This window comes from Scomber japonicus, chromosome 15 (assembly GCF_027409825.1).
Source record: "Scomber japonicus isolate fScoJap1 chromosome 15, fScoJap1.pri, whole genome shotgun sequence".
Taxonomy (NCBI): Eukaryota; Metazoa; Chordata; class Actinopteri; order Scombriformes; family Scombridae; genus Scomber; species Scomber japonicus.
Genome location: NC_070592.1, coordinates 5021005 through 5043125, shown reverse-complemented (window position 1 = coordinate 5043125; position 22121 = coordinate 5021005). Strand labels below are relative to the sequence as shown.

At 45.3% G+C, this 22121-nt stretch overlaps 1 protein-coding gene across 1 annotated transcript in view; it reads right to left on the bottom strand.

Moving 5' to 3' along the window:
- LOC128373837 (voltage-dependent calcium channel gamma-6 subunit-like) overlaps positions 1 to 17230 on the bottom strand; it is a 37897-nt gene extending 20667 nt beyond the window's left edge. The window contains exon 1 of the mRNA XM_053334032.1: positions 16988 to 17230. Coding sequence (XP_053190007.1) covers positions 16988 to 17230 — 243 coding nt within the window. The remainder of the gene's footprint in view (positions 1 to 16987) is intronic.
- Positions 17231 to 22121: the final 4891 nt, after the last annotated feature.

Below are 22121 nucleotides of genomic sequence, written 5' to 3'. Positions count from 1 at the left end.
CTCTCCATTAATAAGATTTGAGGACTTATAGTAGTTTTGACATCTGCAGTGTAGGCGTTGATTGACAGCTGTGATCGACAGTTGGCTCACCTGCTGCTCTCTCCGATTCCGTGTTTGGCACTGAGTCTGACTGTTGTTGCAAAATCTCACTAATTTAAAATTGTACAAAAGGTCCCAAAAGTTACAAGTTAATATTATTAACCCTTAAACAGGCCTTACTAGTTATGTCATTTGCACCTCAAGTAAGGAAGGAAGGAAGGAAGGAAGGAAGGAATTAAGGAAGGAAGGAAGGAAGGAAGGAAAGAAAGGAAAGGAGAGAAGAAGGAAGGAAAGGAGGGAGGAAGGGAGAGAGGGAGGGAGGAAGGAAGGAAGGAAGAAAGAAAGGAAGGACAGATGAAGGAAGGAAGAAAGGACAGAAGGAGGGAACATTTACCCTAACAGCTGAACTTAGATCTGAGGAAGGAAGGAAGGAAGGAAGGACAGATGAAGGAAGGAAGGAAGGAAGGAAGGAAGGAAGGACAGAGGAAGGACCCGGGAGGACAACAGGAAGGTTAAAGAGTCTATCTCCTGGTGCACGTTGTCTGTTTAAGGGTTAAGATGGTATCTGCACCATATGGGCAAAGTGGTGGCATCATAACTGATAAATGAAAAGGTAGAAATTAAGAGGACGGGCTTCTATACTAACCAAGTAGTCCCTTAACCTTCCTGTCGTCCTCCCGGGTCAAATTGACCCCGTCTCTTTTGACTGTTCCTTCTTTCCTTCCTTCCTCCCTCTTTCTTTAATTTTTCCTTCCTTCTTTCCCTCCTCCCCTCCTTCCTTCCTTCCTTCCTCCCTTCCTCCCTTCCTTCGTCTTTTCCTCCTCAATCCTTGCTCCTTTCTTTCCTTCCTTCCTTCCTTCCTTCCCTTCCTCTTTCCTCCCTCACTCCCTCTTTCCTCCCTCACTCCCTCCTTACTCCTTTCCTTCCTTCCTTACCCCTTTCCCTCCTTACTCATTTCCTTCCTTCCTTCCTTCCTCTTTCCTCCCTCACTCCCTCCTTACTCCTTTCCTTCCTTCCTTCCTTCCTTCCTTCCTTCTCTCCTTACTTCCTTCCTCTTTTCCTCCTTAATCCTTTCCTTCCTTCCTTCCTGCAATCCCTTCTTTCCTACACTTCCTCTTTCCTCCTTCACTCCCTTCTTACTCCTTTCCTTCCTTCCTTCCTTCCTTCCTTCCTTCTCTCCTTCCTTCCTCTTTTCCTCCTTAATCCTTTCCTTCCTTCCTCCTTTCCTTTCCTTCTGTCCTTCCTTGACCTGAGGATAACAGGAGGGTTAAACTTATATGTAATTGATTAACAAAGTGATGCACTGCCTTTTTATATACTGGTAAACTTATTCATTCCTTTTTCCATTCATTTGTTCAGAGGGTCAGCCATTGCCTCGTCCTCCTCCTCTTCCTCCTCTTCCTCCTCTTCCTCCCCCTGCTGCTGCCGGAGAGAGAAACGGAGAGAGAGAGAGAGGGAGCAAAATACTGCAGTCAGATGTGCCTAGCATTGTGATAAATGGTGTGTGTGCAAGCAGAAGGTCAGAAAGACACAGACTGAAGGACTGAAGCGCAGGATGAGAACGATTAAGTAGAAGAAGACAAGAAAAGAAAAACAGAGAAGAAAGAAAGAAAGAAAGAAAAGAAAGAATGATGGACAGGAGAGACAAGACAGCCGCAGACGGTTACCTCACTGCTGAGCAACAGAAGCCAAAATTGAAATGCGAAACATGCTGAGGTGGACAGTAGAGGCTGATTCAGAGCAGACTTATCAACTGATTACTGAAAGGAAAGGAGTAAGGAGGGAGTGAGGGAGGAAAGAGGAAGGAAGGAAGGAAAGGAGCAAAGATTAATGAGGAAAAGAGGAAGGAAGTAAGGAGAGAAGGAAGGGGGGAGCTGTATCATTTATCCATCTGTGATTTATACTTTTCACCTCTAATACTGATTTAACCCTCCTGTTGTCCTCAGGTCATGGAAGGAAGGAAAGGAAGGAAGGAAGGAGGGAGTGAGGGAGGAAGGGAGTAGGGAGGGAGGGAGGGAGGAAAGGGGAAGGGAAGGGAAGGAAGAAAGAAAATGAGTAAGGAGGAAGCAAGGGAGGAAAGGAGCAAGAAAGGAAGGAAGGATTTATGAGGAAAAGAGGAAGGAAGTAAGGAGAGAAGGAAGGAAGGAAGGAAGGAAGGAAAGGAGTAAGGACGAAAAGAGGAAGGAATTTAGGAGAGAAGGAAGGAAGGAAAGGAGCAAGGAAGGAAGGAAGGAAGGAAGGAAGGATTAATGAGGAAAAGAGGAAGGAAGGAAGGAGAGAAGGAAGGAAAGTAAGTAGGGAGAGAGGGAGGAAGAGGGAGCAAAGAAAGAGGGAGGAAGGAAGGAAAGAAGGAACAGTCAAAAGAGACAGGGTCAATTTGACCCGGGAGGACGACAGGAGGGTTAAATGATGTCATGAACTACTGATGATGAAATCCACTTAAATGTTGTAACCATAACAACACATTTGAGGTTTTCTGAACTGAAAAGCAACAAAAAAGTAAAAAGTAAAGGATTTATTGATGCATTATTTTCATTTTCACTTCATTTTACCTCCTAACGTGAAGGAAAGGATTAAGGAGGAAAAGAGGAAGGAAGGAAGGAAGGAAGGAAATAAATGAGTAAGGAGGAAGGAAGGGAGGAAAGGAGAGAAGAAAGGAAGGAAGGAAAGGAGTAAGGATGAAAAGAGGAAGGAATATAGGAAGGGAGGGAGGAAAGGAGGAAGGAAGGAAGGAAAGAAGGAAGGAAGAAAGGAGGAAGGAAGTAAGGAGAGAAGGAAGGAAGGGAGGAAAGTAAGGAGGGAGAGAGGGAGGAGCAAAGAAAGAGGGAAGAAGGATTATTTTCATTTTCACTTCCCTTCACCTCCTAACATGCTCAGAAAGTTCAGCATGGCCTTGTTTTTATATTTTCTACGAGAGAAGGTGACTTTAGGTGTTGTGCTTTGTGCAAGGACGAGTTGATGATGACGAGTGTTCAGGGAAAAGAAAAGCCTTACTCAGTGTGTTTTATGGACCTTTTCAACTGCAGCATATACTCTGTGATAGAAAGGGAGGGAGGGAGGGAGGGAGGAAGGAAGGAAGGGAGGAAAGAAGCAAGGAAGGATGGAAGGAAACGAGGAAAGAAGTATGGAAGGAGGGGAAAAACAAAGGAAAAATTAAAGAAAGAGGAAGGAAAGAAGAAAGGAAAGAAAGAAGGAAGGAAAGGGGGGGGGGAAGGGAGGGAGGGAGGGAGGGAGGAAGGAAGGAAGAAAGGAAAGAAGGAAGGAAGGAAAGATGGAGGGAAAGAAGGAAAGAGGGAGGGAAAGAAGGAAGGGAGGGAGGGAAAGAAGGAAGGGAGGGAGGGAGGGAGGAAGGAAATGAGAGAGGAAGAAAAGGAGGAAGGAAGGAAGGAAGGAAAGGAGTAGGGAAGGAGGGAGGAAGAAAAGGAGGAAGGGAGGGAGGAAGAAAGGAGGAAGGAAAGGAGTAGGGAGGGAGGGAGGAAGGACGAGCTGATGACGAGTGTTCAGGGAAAAGAAAAGCCTTACTCAGTGTGTTTTAGGGACCTTTTAAACTGCAGCATATACTCTGTGATAGGAAAACCATTCCAATGTCAAACTGTATGTTATTACTTTTCTGTTTTCTAACATATTGCAGTTATTGTTTTAACATCAAAATGTGTAATGGCAGTCTATGAGAGAATTAGATCCAGCTCAGTTGGAAGTTTTGGTCACTTTTAAAACCCCAAATTGCACAGACCTCTTTCTAACTTTAACCCTCCTGTTGTCCTCAGGTCAAGGAAGGGAGGGAGGGAGGGAGGGAGGGAGGAAGGAAATGAGGGAGGAAGAAAAGGAAAGGAAGGAAGGAAGAAAGGAAAGGAGTGGGGAGGGAGGGAGGAAGAAAAGGAGGAAGGAAGGAAGGAGGGAAAGGAGTAAGGAGGGAGGGAGGGAGGAAGGAAGGAAGGAAGGAAGGAAAGGAGTAGGGAGGGAGGGAGGAAGGAAGGAAAGGAAGGAAGGAAGGAAGGAAAGGAAAGAGGAAGGGAGGAAGGGAGGGAGGAAGGGAGGGAGGGAGGAAGGAAGGAAGGAAGGAAGGAAAGGAAGGAGGAAGGAAAGGAGGGAGGGAGGGAGGAAGGAAGGAATGAGGGAGGAAGGGAGGGAGGGAGGGAGGAAGAAAGGGATGAAGGAAGGAAGGAAGGAAGGAAGGAAGGAAGGATGGAAAGGAGTGGGGAGGGAGGGAGGAAGAAAAGGAGGAAGGAAGGAAGGAAGGAAGGAAAGGAAGGAAGGAAGGAAGAAAGGAAAGGAGTGGGGAGGGAGGGAGGAAGAAAAGGAGGAAGGAAGGAAGGAAGGAAGGAAAGGAAGGAAGGAAGGAAAGGAAGAAGGAAGGAAAGGAGTAGGGAGGGAGGGAGGAAGGAAAGGAGGAAGGAAGGAAAGGAAGGAAGGAAGGAAGGAAAGGAAAGAGGAAGGAAAGGAGTAGGGAGGGAGGGAGGAAGAAAAGGGGAAAGGAGAGGGGGAGGAAGGAAATGAGGGAGGAAGAAAGGAAAGGAGGGAGGAAGAAAGGAAGGAAGGAAGGAAGGAAAGAAGCAAGGAAGGAAGGATGGAAGGAAGCGAGGAAAGAAGTATGGAAGGAGGGAAAAACAAAGGAATGATTAAAGAAAGAAGAAGGAAGGAAGGAAGGAAGGAACAGTCAAAGGAGGATGACAGGAGAGTTAAAATGCTCCCAAGACTTTGAACTTTCCGAGTTGTATTATGTGCTATGATGTCTCTTATACATTTTGAGCAATTTAAGTCCAAAGTGAGGGCTTTTATAGCTTTTACAGTCATTTTCAGATCTCACCAGTGTCACAGCCCGGCTCTAGACATCTGAATGCCTTTTTTGCCTTTGAAAACCCCCTCAAACAAAATTTGCCTTCAAAATTGCTTTCATGTTATCTTTTAAACATCTATTGCATATATCCATTTTTGAAGTCGGTATCAGCTGCTCCTAACTAAAGCAATCTAAACATCCTCTGCCCGAAAACTCTCAACACACCCCAATGGAAAAACAGTGACACCTAGTGGTTAGAATAATATTACGCTCTGCTAAATGAGCCTTACCCACAAACCACCAAATGCATATAACAGATTTAGAGTATTTCCCTTTAACTGCCTGACCAGAAACTACCTGAACTCCTTCCTAGTCTTCAGGTATTTATTTATCTATTTAGACTGTATAGAAGAAATGGACGTAACATCCGTGACATCACCCATTGGTTTGTGGACCGCTGCTCGGAAGACAATAGTTTCGAATCTGGGCAGCGCCATCTTGAAAACTTCAGGTGCATGCTGGGAAAAATAAAAACACAGATTCTACTTATATGGACATGAGGCGGGGCCATGGGCGGAGCGGGGAGGTTGCTATGGTTGCGAAGGCTGGATCTCGAGGACATTGGTCAATCAACCTGTCAATCAGGACGTAGCCACGCCCTAATGCATACCCTGCTTTATCGTCACATATAAAATCAGGGAGGCCAAAATGTCCCAAATGAACATCATACTGCATTGAAGAAGGCTTTAAACTAGCGATTGAGACCATAAACACATTTTGAAAACGTTTACTGAGGTTAGAAATCAAGTGAGAAGTTGGTGAATTCTCCATTGACTTGTATAGAGACGGTCGCCCCCTGGTGGCCTTTTGATAGAATGCAGCTCTAAGTTACTTCCGCCAGAGCTCCCCGCCTGATGACAACTTAAACCAAACCAAATTACCACCATACCTCCAAAAACTGTTAAGACGAGCCCTGATTTGTCACAGATTAGCTCTAGATTAGGGCAAAAAGTGAAATCACACAAGTATTCCGTATTATAAAGGTACATTTATTTAGAAACAAGTTCTTTTTAAAATTAACAAAAATGATAAATTGGTGGGGTGAGTCCATAAAGTCAGTAATGTAGGGAGTGGATGAGTGAGTATATGGTGTGTAGGTGTTGTATGGTGAGAAGAGAGAGGCTGAATTGGCAGCTTCTCTTACATTATACATGGGGTACATCGGGTTTGGTTGTGTCCTGCCCTGCTAATCAGCCTGCCCTCAGGTACCTCCGCAAAGAGAGCACAGGGGCAGCAAGCAAAGCAGAGGGTCCATCACAGCAGTGAGAGCAGAGATCTTTTAGACCAGAAGAAGAAATAATTTAAATTCACATCTCACTCCCACAGCTTTAACTCTCCATGCATATATCATACCTCAAAATGTTTCCTCAAGCCTCCTCGCTCTCTCAAAACTTAAATATATATATTACAGTTGTCCAGATCTAGACTTTAAAGACTGTGTAAAGTGAATTCAGACATTTTCTTCTAAACACATTAAATAGTTCATAAATGTATTTCTAAAAAAGGTGTAAAAAGCATTTCAACCATTTAGATTTGAATTGTGGAGCTAGGCTTCACAAACTGTGTTTCAAGATTTCTGTGTTCAGGATTTAGTGATTAGCATAAACCCGCCCCTGCTGCTGTAGAGGTATAAATACATTCAGCACACACTACTACTACTACAGTCTACAGTTAGCCAGTTAGCTGAGTTAGCCGCCAAGCTAGCCACCAAGCTAGCCGGTGAGTTAGCCACCAAGCTAGCTACTGAGTTAGCCGCGGAGCTAGAAGCTGAGTTAGCAGCAGAAAGCTCTCAGACGTAGCGTCCATGTTTCTGGTAGAGGTGGTGACTTTGATTGACAGGCGACACTTGGTAGGGGGCGGGGCTTCAGCGGACTCGACGGCCACGCCCACAGCGTTTGGGAGCAGAGAAAGAGGCTGATTTTTACACAACTTTGAAGCCTAATTTCATATATTTGGCGATTTTTTTTTAATCATTCAAATTTGGCAGGGTGGTTAACAACACACTTTTCTGTGGTATGTCAAACTCAGAACACATATTTATTCTTACTTTACACAGACTTTAACTGATCTTATAATGTTCTTTCCTGTGAGATTATTGGGTTGTCGGTCCGATCCTTGCTCATTTGGGGCAGGTGTGGCGCGGGAGGTATATCAGAGGGTCAGTAGTTTCAACCCCCAGCTCCTCCTGTCTCCTCCTTCCTTGGGTAAGATACTGAACTTCTAATGGGTGAGTGAGCATTTGAAACACTGTGAAGCACTTCGAATGAAAACCTTGCATGGTCGCCTCTACCATCAGTGTATGAATGTGTAAAAGCATATTCAATTTCACTTTCCCCTCCTGGTTCTCACCTACGAGTCACTCTCCTCTAGTATGCAGCCTTCTTATCAGCGTGATATTAGCATTCCTAAAACGTAGCTGCTAAAATAAATTCTGTATGTGTACTGTACATCTTACATGTGCATCTGTCCTGAGTGTGCAGTAGTGAGCCCTCTCCTTAAGATGGCACCACCTGGCAGGCAGGCAGGGTGTGTGTGTGTGTGTGTGTGTGTGTGTGTGTGTTTGGAGGTGTGTCATACTGAGCTCTACTTATCCTGCTGTCATCCCGAGCGTTAGGAGCCTGAACCCTGAACTTGTGTGTTGCAGTGAGGTCTGATGAGATTACACCAACACAAAAGTGCAAGAGGATTCATTAGGATGCATGACCTGCGGAGGATGGCACACACTTCAGGTTCAGGTTCATGTTTACCTGACTGAGAGACTAGAAGTAGTATCTATCTATCTATCTATCTATCTATCTATCTATCTATCTATCTATCTCTTTTGACTGTTCCTTCTTTCCTTCCTTCCTCCCTCTTTCTTTAATTTTTCCTTCGTTCTTCCCATCCTTCCCTCTTTCTTTGCTCCCTCCTCCTTCCATACTACTTTCCTCACTTCCTTCCTTCCTTCCTTCCTCATTCATTCCTTTCTCCTTCCCTCTTTTCCTCCCTCCCTCCTTACTCATTTCCTTCCTTCCTTCCTTCCTTCCTTCCTTCCTTCCTTCCTTCCTTCCTTCCTTCCTCCCTTCCTTCCTTCCTTTCTTCCTTCCTTCCTTCCTTCCTCCTTCCTTCCTCCCTTCCTTCTCTACTTAGTTCCTTCCTCTTTTCATCCCTCCCTCCTTACTCATTTCCTTCCTTCCTTCCTTCCTTCCTTCCTCTTTTTTTTTCTTGATGCAAAGAGAGATCTAGAGATTAATCATCAGTGGGGAAGAATTAAAAGAAATTAAAGGAAGGTGTAAAACGGAGAAGAAGATGGCAGACTGCTGATGTGTCTAATCAGCCTCACCTCTTCTTTCTAATCCTTGTGTCTCATTTTGTGAGTCATAATGTTCAAATATAGACAGATGTAGCCTGCAGAGACAAACTTTCCTGCACAGATGGTAAATGGATTATAGTCTACCAGCCACTCAGAGCTCTTTATATGCCACCATTCATACACTGATGGCAGACGCCGTCATCATCAGGAGCGATATATAGTGCTTTTTATGCAAAGTGCCACACACACACACACACACACACACACACACACACATATACACACACACACACACACACACACACACACACACACACACACACACACACACAGACTAAGTACATTAACCCTCCTGTTGTCCTCGAGTCAAGGAAGGAAGGAAAGGAGGAAAGGAGGAAGGATGAAAGGGAGGAATAAGGAAGGAAAGAAGGGAGGAAAGGAGGAAGGAAGGGAGGAAGAAGGAAGGAAAGGAAGGATGGATGAAAGGGAGGAATAAGGAAGGAAAGAAGGGAGGAAAGGAGCAAGGAAGGATGGATAGAAGGATGGAAGGGAAAGATGGAAGGACGGTAGCAGGGAGGAAGGAAGGGAGGAAGATAGATGGAAGGATGGAAGGAAAGGAAGAAGGGAGGATGGAAGGGAATTAGGAAGGAAGGAAGGAAAGGAAGGAAGGACAGAGGAAAGAAGTATGGAAGGACGGTAGCAGGGAGGAAGGACAGAGGAAAGAAGGATGGAAGGACGGTAGCAGGGAGGAAGGAAGGGAGGAAGATAGATGGAAGGATGGAAGGAAAGGAGGAAGGGAGGATGGAAGGGAAGAAGGAAGGAAGGAAGGAAAGGAAGGAAGGACAGAGGAAAGAAGGATGGAAGGACGGTAGCAGGGAGGAAGGAAGGGAGGAAGAAAGAGGGAAGGAAGGAAGGACAGAAGGAGGGTTCAGTTTCAGTCTCAAAGACACTCTGACATGCAGACTGGAGGAGGTGGGGATCGAACCACTGACCCTCTGATTAGTGGACGACCCGCTTTACCTCCTGAGTCACAGTTGCCCCAAGCATTCAGTGTTTTTTTTTTTGTGTGACCTTATTATTCCTCCTCGTGCTCCCTCCATCAGCAGCTCTCCTCCATCTTTAGCTGTTATTGTGTAAAAGACAATTGGCTGTAATCATCCATCTGCATGAGCGATGACCTGCGAGTCATCGTATGTAAATACTGTTCCGGTTTCTTGATGATATGTTACGATAATTATAGCAGAACAAAAATCAGATAAAGAGATTGACATGGGTTTTTTTTTCTGTAGCTGGAAAACACACAAGTGGAAATCAGGCGGGGAGTTCCGGTCCTCTGAAATGAGGCCAACCAGGAAGTAACTTAGAACTGCATTCTATCAAAAGGCCACCAGGGGGCGACCGTCTCTATACAAGTCAATGGAGAATTCACCAACTTCTCACTTGATTTCTAACCTCAGTAAACGTTTTCAAAATGTGTTTATGGTCTCAATCGCTAGTTTAAAGCCTTCTTCAATGCAGTATGATGTTCATTTGAGGTCACCCATTGGTTTGTGGACTGCTGCTCGGAAGCCAATAGTTTCGAATCTAGGCAGCGCCATCTTGAAAATTTCAGGTGCATGCTGGGAAAAATAAAAACACTGATTCTACTTATATGGGCATGAGGAGGGGCCATGGGCGGAGCGGGGAGGTTGCTATGGTTGCGAGGGCTGGATCTCAAGGACATTGGTCAATCAACCTGTCAATCAGGACGTAGCCCCGCCCTAATGCATACCCTGCTTTATCGTCACATATAAAATCAGGGAGGCCAAAATGTCCCAAATGAACATCATACTGCATTGAAGAAGGCTTTAAACTAGCGATTGAGACCATAAACACATTTTGAAAACGTTTACTGAGGTTAGAAATCAAGTGAGAAGTTGGTGAATTCTCCATTGACTTGTATAGAGACGGTCGCCCCCTGGTGGCCTTTTGATAGAATGCAGCTCTAAGTTACTTCCTGGTTGGCCTCATTTCAGAGGACCAGAACTTCCTGCCTGGATTTCACTCATCACGTGGACACAACAACTCCAATTAGATGCTGATGTTGCTCTTATGAATTCATATTTAAGCCATAATAATCTTAGAAGAGGATAATGCATCAGGCCTCAACCCCGGCCGGATTACACTATTTGCCAATACAATAAGGAAACAATTTGTGTTTGTGGCAGAAAATAAACTAAAAGAAACTAATTCCAGGCTGCAATTATATTTCCAATCAAAACACAATTGGTAAAATAAATTAGTAGTAAATAAATGGAGAGAAAGGTTTAAGAGCTTTGTCACTTTATTTCAGAGTGTTTCTGCCCCCTCGTGGGAAAAAATAGTTTAATGCTCCTTTAACCCTCCTCCTGTTGTCCTCGAGGGAGGGAAGGAAGGAAGGAAGGAAGAAAGAAGGAAAGACGTAAGGAAGGAAGGAAGGAATGAATGATGAAGGGAGGAAGGAAGAAGGATAGACGGAAGGAAGGAAGGAGGGAAGGAAGGAATGATGGAAGGGAGGAAGGAAGGAAGGAAGGAAGGAGGGTTAGAAGGGAGGAAGAAAGAAGGAAGGAAGGAGGGAAGGAAGGAAGGAATGATGGAAGGAAGGAAGGACGGAATGATGGAAGGAAGGAAGGAAGGAAGGACGGAATGATGGAAGGGCGGAAGGAAGGAAGGAAGGAATGATGGAAGGGCGGATGAAGGAAGGAAGGAAGGAAGGGAGGAAAGAAGGAAGGAAAGGATGAAGGAAGGAAGGGAAGGAAGGAAGGAAGGAAGGGAGGAAAGAAGGAAGGAAAGGAAGAAAAAAGGATTAAATGAGTGATTTATTGATTATGACTCATAACTCTGAGGTTTTATTGCTGTAGCAGACAACAGGCTAATCTGTTCACACCCTTTGGGAAGGAAGGGAGCAAGGAAGGAAAGGAGGGAGGGAGGAAGGGTTAGGGTTAGTTCACACCCTTTGGGACGGTTATATAAAGAAACTGTTGGCAGATGCAAAAACGTCAGCAATTAACCCTCCTGTCGTCAGAGGGAGGGAGGGAGGGAGGGAGGAAAGAAGGACAGAAGAAAGAAAGGAAGGAAGGAGGGAAGGAAAGAAGGACAGAAGAAAGGAAGGAAGTAGGGAGGGAAGGAAAGAAGGACAGAAGAAAGGAAGGAAGGAGGGAAGGAAAAGAAGAACAGAAGGAAGGGAGCAAGGAAGGAAGGAAAGAAGGGAGGAGGGAGGGTGAGAAGGAAGGAAGGAAGGTAGGAGGGAGGGAGGAAGGAAGGAAGGAAAGGAGGGAGGGAAGGAAGTGAGGAGAGAAGGAAGGAAGGTAGGTGGGAGGAAGGAAAGAAGGAAGGAGGGGTGGGAAGGAAGGAAAGAGAGAAGGAGGGAGGAAGGAAGGATGGTAGGAGGGACGGAGGAAAGAAGGAAGGAGGGAGGGTGGGTAGGAAGGAAGGAAGGAAGGAAGGTAGGAGGGAGGGAGGAAAGAAGGACAGAAGAAAGGAAGGAAGGAAGGAGGGAAGGAAAGAAGGACAGAAGAAAGGAAGGAAGGAGGGAAGGAAAAAAGAACAGAAGGAAGGAAGGAAGGAAGGAAAGGAGGGAGGAAGGAAGGAAGGAGAGAAGGAAGGAAGGTAGGTGGGAGGGAGGAAAGAAGGAAGGAGGGAGGGAGGGAAGGAAGTGAGGAGAGAAGGAAGGAAGGAAGGTAGGTGGGAGGAAGGAAAGAAGGAAGGCGGAGTGGGAAAGAAGGAAAGAGAGAAGGAAAGAGGGAGGAAAGAAGGACAGAAGAAATGAAGGAAGGAAGCAGGGAAAGAAGGAACGAGGGTTGGAAGTAGGAAGGAAGGGAGGAAGGAAGATGGTTATATAAAGAAACTGCAGAATTTTGCCTTTTCCAGTAAGTTCATTATCACCTCTAAGAAGCTTTGCAGCATTTAAAGCCCACTAAGATGGTAATTTACAGGGGGTTTGTCGAAGGTTAGGGTTAATGACATCCAGGTGTAAGAGACTTAGAAGATTACTAACACTTTCACAAGAGCTGTCGGATCTTTTTACACTGTTTCAGGAAAAATAAGGGTTGGGGTCATCTGGAGTTGACTTGAACAGTAATATAGGAAGTCTGATTTGAAAAGAAGACAGGGAGGAAGGAAGGGAAGACAGATGAAAGGAAAGAAGGAAGGAAAAGAAGGAGGGGAAGAAAGAGAATACACAAATGTAGGAAGAGAAGACAAGAAGGAAGGAAGGAAGGAAGGAAAAGAAGAGAAGACAAGAAGGAAGGAAGGAAGGAAGGAAGGAAGGAAGGAAGGAAGGAAGGAAGGAAGGAAGGAAGGGAAGACAGATGGAAGGAAAAGAAGGAAGGACGGAAGGAAGGAAGAAATGAAAAGAAGACAGGGAGGAAGGAAGGGAAGACAGATGGAAGGAAAGAAGGAAGGAAAAGAAGGAGGGGAAGAAAGAGAATACACAAATGTAGGAAGAGAAGGAAGGAAGGAAGGAAGGAAGGAAGGAAGGAAGGAAGGAAGGGAAGACAGATGGAAGGAAAGAAGGAAGGAAAAGAAGGAGGAGAAGAAAGAGAATACACAAATGTAGGAAGAGAAGGAAGGAAGGAAGGAAGGAAGGAAAAGAAGAGAAGACAAGAAGGAAGGAAGGAAGGAAGGAAGGAAAGAAGGGAAGACAGATGGAAGGAAAAGAAGGAAGGACGGAAGGAAGGAAGAAATGAAAAGAAGACAGGGAGGAAGGAAGGGAAGACAGATGGAAGGAAAGAAGGAAGGAAAAGAAGGAGGAGAAGAAAGAGAATACACAAATGTAGGAAGAGAAGGAAGGAAGGATGGAAGGAAAAGAAGAGAAGACAAGAAGGAAGGAAGGAAGGAAGAAATGAAAAGAAGACATGGAGGAAGGAAGGGAAGACAGATGGAAGGAAGGAAGGAAAAGAAGGAGGAGAAGAAAGAATACAGGAAGGAAGGAAGGAAGGAAGGAAGGGAAGACAGATGGAAGGAAAGAAGGAAGGAAGGAGGAGAAGAAAGAATAGGAAACTTAGTTTCAAACGTGTGGCAGCGAAAAGATTTGAATGTTTCTGTTTTTCTATCAAAGTATAATCCAATTGAATCTCATTGTCCTCTTCATGGACCTCCTCAATCTTGATTATTCTGTATTAAAGTAAGAATAAATATGTGTTCTGAGTTTGACATACCACAGAAAATGTGTTGTTAACCACCCTGCCAAATTTGAATGATTAAAAAAATCGCTAAATATATGAAATTAGGCTTCAAAGTTGTGTAAAACTCTCTTTGTCTCTGCCTGAGAGCTTTCTGCTGCTAGCCCGGCAGCTAACTTGGGGCTAACTTGGCTGCTAGCTCGACGGCTAACTCAGCTGCTAGCTCGACGGCTAACTCAGCTGCTAGCTCGGCGGCTAACTCAGCTGCTAGCTCGACGGCTAACTTGGCTGCTAGCTCGACGGCTAACTCGGCTGCTAACTTGGCGGCTAACTCGGCGGCTAACTCGGCTCTATCTCCACAATTCAGTACTCTACAGTTATCAGCCTGTTCACATGTTTTCTGTAACCATTGTCCAACATGTATAACATGTTGAGGAGGTCGTCCGTTTGTCCTCGCGTATTCTTTTAATGAAATAGGAGGAGAAGCATTTTAGTTCAAAACAATCAGTTTTATTTTTAACACCAGTAGAATGTGCAATATTACAGAGCTCTGGGTCTGACTTATAGTATCCCTGACAAGCAACAGAGTGTTCATCAGTTCACAAAGTCTGACTGACTATCTCTTCTCTTTTACAGCGTACAGAGCAATAGGTGTAACGCAAGGTGGCGTCCTCTTCTGATTGGCTCAAGACGTGTGATTCCTTCTCCTCGTGATATCTGACTCCATCCGTTGTTGTGACGCCTTAGAGCCCAACCTGAAACACAACTGTTAAGAGACAAACATCCTACTTTCTCATACTTGCTGAGAACACATTCAAGGTCAATCTTTTTAGAAGATTACTAACACTTTCACAAGGACTGACGGATCTTTTTACACTGTTTCAGGAAAAATAAGGGTGGGGGTCATCTGGAGTTGACTTGAACAGTAACATAGGAAGTCTGATTTGAAAAGAAGACAGGGAGGAAGGAAGGGAAGACAGATGGAAGGAAAGAAGGAAGGAAAAGAAGGAGAAGAAAGAGAATACACAAATGTAGGAAGAGAAGAAAGGAAGGAAGGAAGGAAGGAAAGAAGGGAAGACAGATGGAAGGAAAAGAAGGAAGGACGGAAGGAAGGAAGAAATGAAAAGAAGACAGGGAGGAAGGAAGGGAAGACAGATGGAAGGAAGGAAAGAAGGAAAAGAAGGAGGAGAAGAAAGAGAATACACAAATGTGGGAAGAGAAGACAAGAAGGAAGGAAGGAAGGAAAAGAAGAGAAGACAAGAAGGAAGGAAGGAAGGAAGGAAGGGAAGACAGATGGAAGGAAAGAAGGAAGGAAAAGAAGGAGAAGAAAGAGAATACACAAATGTAGGAAGAGAAGGAAGGAAGGAAGGAAGGAAGGAAGAGAAGAGAAGAGAAGACAAGAAGGAAGGAAGGAAGGAAGGAAGGGAAGACAGATGGAAGGAAGGAAGGAAGGAAGGAAGGAAGGAAAAGAAGGAGGAGAAGAAAGAATACAGGAAGGAAGGAAGGAAGGGAAGACAGATGGAAGGAAAGAAGGAAGGAAGGAAAAGAAGAAGGAGGAGAAGAAAGAATAGGAAACTTAGTTTCAAACGTGTGGCAGTGAAAAGATTTGAATGTTTCTGTTTTTCTATCAAAGTATAATCCAATTGAATCTCATTGTCCTCTTCATGGACCTCCTTAATCTTGATTATTCTGTGTAAAGTAAGAATAAATATGTGTTCTGAGTTTGACATACCACAGAAAAGTGTGTTGTTAACCACCCTGCCAAATTTGAATGATTAAAAAAATCGCTAAATATATGAAATTTGGCTTCAAAGTTGTGTAAAACTCTCTTTGTCTCTGCCTGAGAGCTTTCTGCTGCTAGCCCGGCAGCTAGCTTGGCGGCTAACTCGGGGGCTAACTCGGCTGGTAACTTGGCGGCTAACTCGGGCGGCTAACTTGGCTGCTAGCTCGACGGCTAACTCGGCTGCTAGCTCGACGGCTAACTCAGCTGCTAGCTCGACGGCTAACTCGGCTGCTAACTTGGCGGCTAACTCCGCTGCTAGCTCGACGGCTAACTCCGCTGCTAGCTCGACGGCTAACTCGGCCGCTAGCTCGGCGGCTAACTCGGCTGCTAACTTGGCGGCTAGCTCGACGGCTAACTCGGCTGCCAACTCGGCTGCTAGCTCGATGGCTAACTCGGCTGCTAACTTGTCGGTGAAGGATGTCAGTTTGTCCTCGCGTATTCTTTTAATGAAATAGGAGGAGAAGCATTTTAGTTCAAAACAATCAGTTTTATTTTTAACACCAGTAGAATGTGCAATATTACAGAGCTCTGGGTCTGACTTATAGTATCCCTGACCTGACAAGCAACAGAGTGTTCATCAGTTCATGAAGTCTGACTGACTATCTCTTCCCTGACCCAGTGTTTTACAGCGTACAGAGCAATAGGTGTAACGCAAGGCGGCGTCCTCTTCTGATTGGCTCAAGACGTGTCATTCCTTCTCCTCGTGATATCTGACTCCATCCGTTGTGGTGACGCCTTAGGGCCCAACCTGAAACACAACTGTTAAGAGACAAACATCCTACTTTCTCATACTTGCTGAGAACACATTCAAGGTCATCTTTTCACTCTCCGTACTTTTCCACTTCAAGTTACCTTGTGTTTTGTTTGGTACAGTGGTGTGACTCTGGCTAAGACAATGCAGGCATTCACTTCTTATCACTTATAAAAACCCTTATTAATTAGTGCAACATATTTCCCTTTAACCATCCGTAAGCTCAGCAGATTAAACAATGCAACAGCTCAAGGCTACATGAGAATAATATAACAACTTCAATATATCGACACTCTTACTATACTGCTCAAATGCAGGCAGAGGTGTGTGTGTGTGTGTGTGTGTGTGTGTGTGTGTGTGTGTGTGTGTGTGTGTGTGTGTGTGTGTGTGTGTGTGTGTGTGTGTGTGTGTCCACTTTGTTGTTTATCTCAGATAACAGGTTCAAATCCGTAAACTAAACTAAATGTTTGACAGGTTGCAGGAGGGAGGAAAGAAGGAGGGGGGAAGAGAAAGGAAAGTAGCTATTGGCTGTCCTAAAAGTCGCTAGAAGTCGCTAAATGACTAAATGACGTCATCGCCTAATTTGCATAATTACCATTTGCATGTTATCGTAATGGACGCTGTAGGAGAGAGGACTAACGTCTTGGGAGAGACAAAAAGTGAGTTAAAAAACCCTAAATATGTTAAGAACTACAAATGAGCTTTCTTATGTTGATTCTTTGGTTTGTTTGTTTTTTTTAAAATGTAAATAAATTTAGATATTTATTGGGTTGTTAATGATCCGGCCCACATGAGATTAAATCGGTCTGTATGTGGCCCTTGAATGAAAATGAGTTTGACTCCTCTGCTTTAGGGGATGAGGTGTTTGTGTGTTACAGGCTGAAGCAGTCACATTAATACCAAACAGTAAACAAGAGCCAACAATCCGTTTAACTTTTGACTACACACTGGTGTATTTATAGCTAGGTTTCTATATACAGAACAAACCATACAGAGAGCTTTGCCATGATGACCTAATCTGAAGTTAGTGAGGGTAATAACGGTTAAGTGGCTGGCTGGCTGCGATCGCCATAAACAGAATAACAAGGGTCACAGTGAGGGAGAAGACCTGGATTTAGCCTGCTCGGGGGTTAGGAGGTCAAACAGGCTTATGAAACATGCTTAGGCTCGGGGAAAGGTCCAGACCCGGGGAAAGGTCCAGACCCGGGGAAAGGTCCAGACCCGGGGAAAGGTCCAGACCCGGGGAAAGGTCCAGACCCGGGGAAAGGTCCAGACCCGGGGAAAGGTCCAGACCCGGGGAAAGGTCCAGACCTGCATGTAAGCTGGCAAATTTACTGGTGACCCTCTTTAGGGGACCTTTCGCATGGTGTGACACATGAAATATCATAGCCTTCCTTCCTTTCTTCCTTCTGTCCTTCCTTCCATTTGTCCTTCCTTCCTTTCTTCCTTCTGTCCTTCCTTCCATCTGTCCTTCTTTCCTTTCTTCCTTCTGTCCTTCCTTCCTTCTGTCCTTCCTTCCATCTGTCATTCCTTCCTTTCTTCTGTCCTTTCTTCCTTCCTTTCTTCTGTCCTTCCTTCCATCTGTCCTTCTTTCCTTTCTTCCATCTGTCCTTCCTTCCATCTGTCCTTTCTTCCTTCCTTTCTTCTGTCCTTCTTTCCTTTCTTCCTTCTGTCCTTCCTTCCTTCTGTCATTCCTTCCTTTCTTCCATCTGTCATTCCTTCCTTTCTTCCTTCTGTCCTTCCTTCCTTCTGTCCTTCCTTCCATCTGTCCTTCTGTCCTTCCTTCCATCTGTCCTTCCTTTCTTCCATCTGTCCTTCCTTCCTTCCTTCCTTCCTTCTGTCCTTCCTTCCATCTGTCCTTCTTTCCTTTCTTCCTTCTGTCCTTCCTTCCTTCTGTCCTTCCTTTCTTCCATCTGTCATTCCTTCCTTTCTTCCTTCTGTCCTTCCTTCCTTCTGTCCTTCCTTCCTTTCTTCCTTCTGTCCTTCCTTCCTTCTGTCATTCCTTCCTTTCTTCCTTCTGTCCTTCCTTCCATCTGTCATTCCTTCCTTTCTTCCTTCTGTCCTTCCTTCCATCTGCCCTTCCTTTCTTCCTTCTGTCCTTCCTTCCATCTGTCCTTCTGTCCTTCCTTCCATCTGTCCTTCCTTTCTTCCATCTGTCATTCCTTCCTTTCTTCCTTCCTTTCTTCCTTCTGTCCTTCCTTCCATCTGTCCTTCCTTTCTTCCATCTGTCCTTCCTTCCTTCCTTCCTTCCTTCTGTCCTTCCTTCCATCTGTCCTTTCTTCCTTCTGTCCTTCCTTCCTTCCATCTGTCATTCCTTCCTTTCTTCCTTCTGTCCCTCCTTCCTTTCTTCCTTCTGTCCTTCCTTCCTTCTGTCCTTCCTTCCATCTGTCCTTCCTTCCTTCTGTCCTTCCTTCCATTTGTCCTTCCTTCCTTTCTTCCTTCTGTCCTTCCTTCCATTTGTCCTTCCTTCCTTTCTTCCTTCTGTCCTTCCTTCCTTCTGTCATTCCTTCCTTTCTTCCTTCTGTCCTTTCTTCCATCTGTCCTTCTTTCCTTTCTTCCTTCTGTCCTTCCTTCCATCTGTCCTTCCTTCCTTTCTTCCTTCTGTCCTTCCTTCCATCTGTCATTCCTTCCTTTCTTCCTTCTGTCCTTCCTTTCATCTGTCCTTCCTTCTGTCCTTCCTTTCATCTGTCCTTCCTTCCTTTCTTCCTTCTGTCCTTCCTTCCATCTGTCATTCCTTCCTTTCTTCCTTCTGTCCTTCCTTTCATCTGTCCTTCCTTCTGTCCTTCCTTTCATCTGTCCTTCCTTCCTTTCTTCCTTCTGTCCTTCCTTCCATCTGTCATTCCTTCCTTTCTTCCTTCTGTCCTTCCTTCCTTTCTTCCTTCTGTCCTTTCTTCCATCTGTCCTTCCTTCCTTCCTTCCTTCCTTCCTTCCTTCTGTCCTTCCTTCCATCTGTCCTTCTTTCCTTCCTTCCATTTGTCCTTCCTTCCTTTCTTCCTTCTGTCCTTCCTTCCTTCTGTCATTCCTTCCTTTCTTCCTTCTGTCCTTCCTTCCATCTGTCCTTTCTTCCTTCCTTCCATCTGTCATTCCTTCCTTTCTTCCTTCTGTCCTTCCTTCCATCTGTCCTTCTGTCCTTCCTTCCATCTGTCCTTCCTTTCTTCCTTCTGTCCTTCCTTCCTTCCTTCCATTTGTCCTTCCTTCCTTTCTTCCTTCTGTCCTTCCTTCCATCTTCCATCCTTCCATCTGTCCTTTCTTCCTTCTGTCCTTCTTTCCTTTCTTCCTTCTGTCCTTCCTTCCATCTGTCCTTCTTTCCTTTCTTCCTTCTGTCCTTTCTTCCATCTGTCATTCCTTCCTTTCTTCCTTCTGTCCTTTCTTCCATCTGTCATTCCTTCCTTTCTTCCTTCTGTCCTTTCTTCCATCTGTCCTTCCTTTCTTCTGTCCTTCCTTCCATCTGTCATTCCTTCCTTTCTTCCTTCTGTCCTTCCTTCCTTCTGTCATTCCGTCCTTTCTTCCTTCTGTCCTTCCTTCCATCTGTCCTTCCTTTCTTCCATCTGTCCTTCCTTCCTTCCTTCTGTCCTTCCTTCCATCTGTCATTCCTTCCTTTCTTCCTTCTGTCCTTCCTTCCTTCTGTCCTTCCTTCCATTTGTCCTTCCTTCCATCTGTCCTTTCTTCCTTTCTTCCTTCTGTCCTTCCTTCCTTCTGTCATTCCTTCCTTTCTTCCTTCTGTCCTTCCTTCCTTCTGTCCTTCTTTCCTTCCTTCCATTTGTCCTTCCTTCCTTTCTTCCTTCTGTCCTTCCTTCCTTCCGTCCTTCCTTCCATCTGTCCTTCTTTCCTTTCTTCCTTCTGTCCTTCCTTCCATCTGTCCTTCCTTTCTTTCTTCCTTCTGTCCTTCCTTCTATCTGTCCTTCCTTCCATCTGTCATTCCTTCCTTTCTTCCTTCTGTCCTTCCTTCCATTTGTCCTTCCTTCTGTCCTTCCTTCCTTCTGTCCTTCCTTCCATCTGTCATTCCTTCCTTTCTTCCTTCCTTTCTTCCTTCTGTCCTTCCTTCCTTCTGTCATTCCTTCCTTTCTTCCTTCTGTCCTTCCTTCCATCTGTCCTTCTTTCCTTTCTTCCTTCTGTCCTTCCTTCCATCTGTCCTTCCTTTCTTCCATCTGTCCTTCCTTCCTTCCTTCTGTCCTTCCCTCCCTCCCTCCTTCCTTCCTTCCTTCCTTCCTTCCTTCCTTCCTTCCTTCCTTCCTTCCTTCCTCCCTCCTTTTCTTCCTTCCTTCCTCCCTCCCTCCTTCCTTCCTTCCTTCCTTCCTTCCTTCCTTCCTTCCTTCCTTCCTCCCTCCCTCCCTCCTTCCTTCCTTCCTTCCTTCCTTTCCTCCCTTCCTTCCTCCTTTCCTTCTTCCTTCCCTCCCTCCTTTCCTTTCTTCTTCCTCCTTTCCATCCTTTCTTCTTCCCTCCCCTCCTTCCTTCCTTCGTTCCTTCCTTCCTTCCTTGACTTGAGGACAACAGGAGGGTTAATTGCTCTTTATTTGTGTAAATGTGTCATTGTCTTTACTTTTAGACCTCATGTAGAAGTTTAAATATGTCGATTTATTGTTTTGAATACTTGATACTTGTTTCTTAGCTTCTCAAATTTGAATATATTAAATCTGTAAATGCAGATATGCAGCATAATTGTGAAGTCCTATTGTGCATCCTTTTCTTCTTCAGTGCCAGTGAGATTCCCTTTCTAACAACCTCAGCAGAACATCCCTAAAATCGTTGCATTCAGTTGTGGGTTTGACGTGTAGGAGGAGAGCGATAGTGTGCTAGTACGAGGAAAAGTGTGAAAGTTAAATAAGTCAGTGGAGAATCAACTATAACAGGTCTTATGTCTGCTCTGCATCGTCCTCGTCTATTTCCTGCCGCTCTGTGTAGGAGTAGAAATGGATTTCTCCCTGTTTGACTTTTCAACACTTCTGCAGAAGGAAGCCCTTACTGCAATATCATTCCTCCCTCCCTTCTTTCCTCCTTCCCTCCTGTCTTCCTTCCTTCCTCCTTTCCTCCCTTCCTTTCTTCCTCCCTTCCTTCACTCCTTTCTTTCCTCCCTTCCTCCCTTCCTTCTGTCCTTCCTTCCTTCTGTCCGTCCTCCCTCCCTCCTTCTCTCTTTGTTCCGTCCTCCATTCCCCTTCCTTCCTTCCTTCCTTTCCTTCCTTCCTTCCTTCTTTCCTTCCTTCCTTCCGCCTACCTTTTTTCCTTCCTTTCTTCCTTTCCTTCCCTCCTTCATTTCTTCCTCCCTTCCTTTCTTCCTCCCTTCCTTCACTCCTTTCTTTCCTCCCTTCCTCCCTTCCTTCTGTCCGTCCTCCCTCCCTCCTCTCTTTGTTCCTTCCTGCATTCCCCTTCCGTCCTTCCTTCCTTCCTTCCTTTCCTTCCTCCCTCCCTCCCTTCTTTCCTCCTTCCCTCCTGCCTTCCTTCCTTCCTTCCTTCTTTCCTCCGTCCTTCCTTCCTTCTGGTCTATTTCCTGCCGCTCTGTGTAGGAGTAGAAATGGATTTCTCCCTGTTTGACTTTTCAACACTTCTGCAGAAGGAAGCCCTCTCTTTACTTTTTTATCTCTTAATGCGATATTATCACATTAACCTTCCTGTCGTCCTCACGGGTCAAATTGACCCCGTCTGTTTTGACTGTTCCTTCTTTCCTCCCTTCCTCCCTTCCTTCCTTCCTTCCTTCCTTCCTTCCTGCCTTCCTGCTGTCCTTCCTCCCTCCCTCCTTCTCTCTTTTTTCCTTCCTCCCTCCTTCTCTCTTTTTTCCTTCCTCCATTCCCCTTCCTTCCTTCCTCCCTCCCTCTCTCCTTCCTTCCTCCTACCTTTCTTCCTTCCTTTCTTCCTTTCCTTCCTCCCTCCCTTCTTTCCTCCTTCCTTCCTTCCTTCCTTCCTTCGTCCCTCCTTCCTTCCTTCCTTCCCTTCCTCCCTCCCTTCTTTCCTCCTCCCTTCCTTCCTTTCCTTCCTCCCTCCCTTCTTTCCTCCTTTCCTCCTCCCTTCCTTCCTTCCTTCCTTCTTTCGTTCCTTTCCTCCCTTCGTTCCTCCTTCCTTCCTTTCTTCCTCCCTTCCTTCTTTCCTTTACTCCTTTCTTTCCTCCCTTCCTCCCTCCCTCCTTCTCTTTTTTCCCTTCCTTCCTTCCTCCTACCTTTCTTCCTTTCTTCCTCCCTTTCTTCTTTCCTTTACTCCTTTCTTTCCTCCCTTCCTCCCTCCCTCCTTCTCTTTTTTCCCTTACTTCCTTCCTTCGTTTCTTCCTCCCTCCCTGCCTTCCTTCTTTC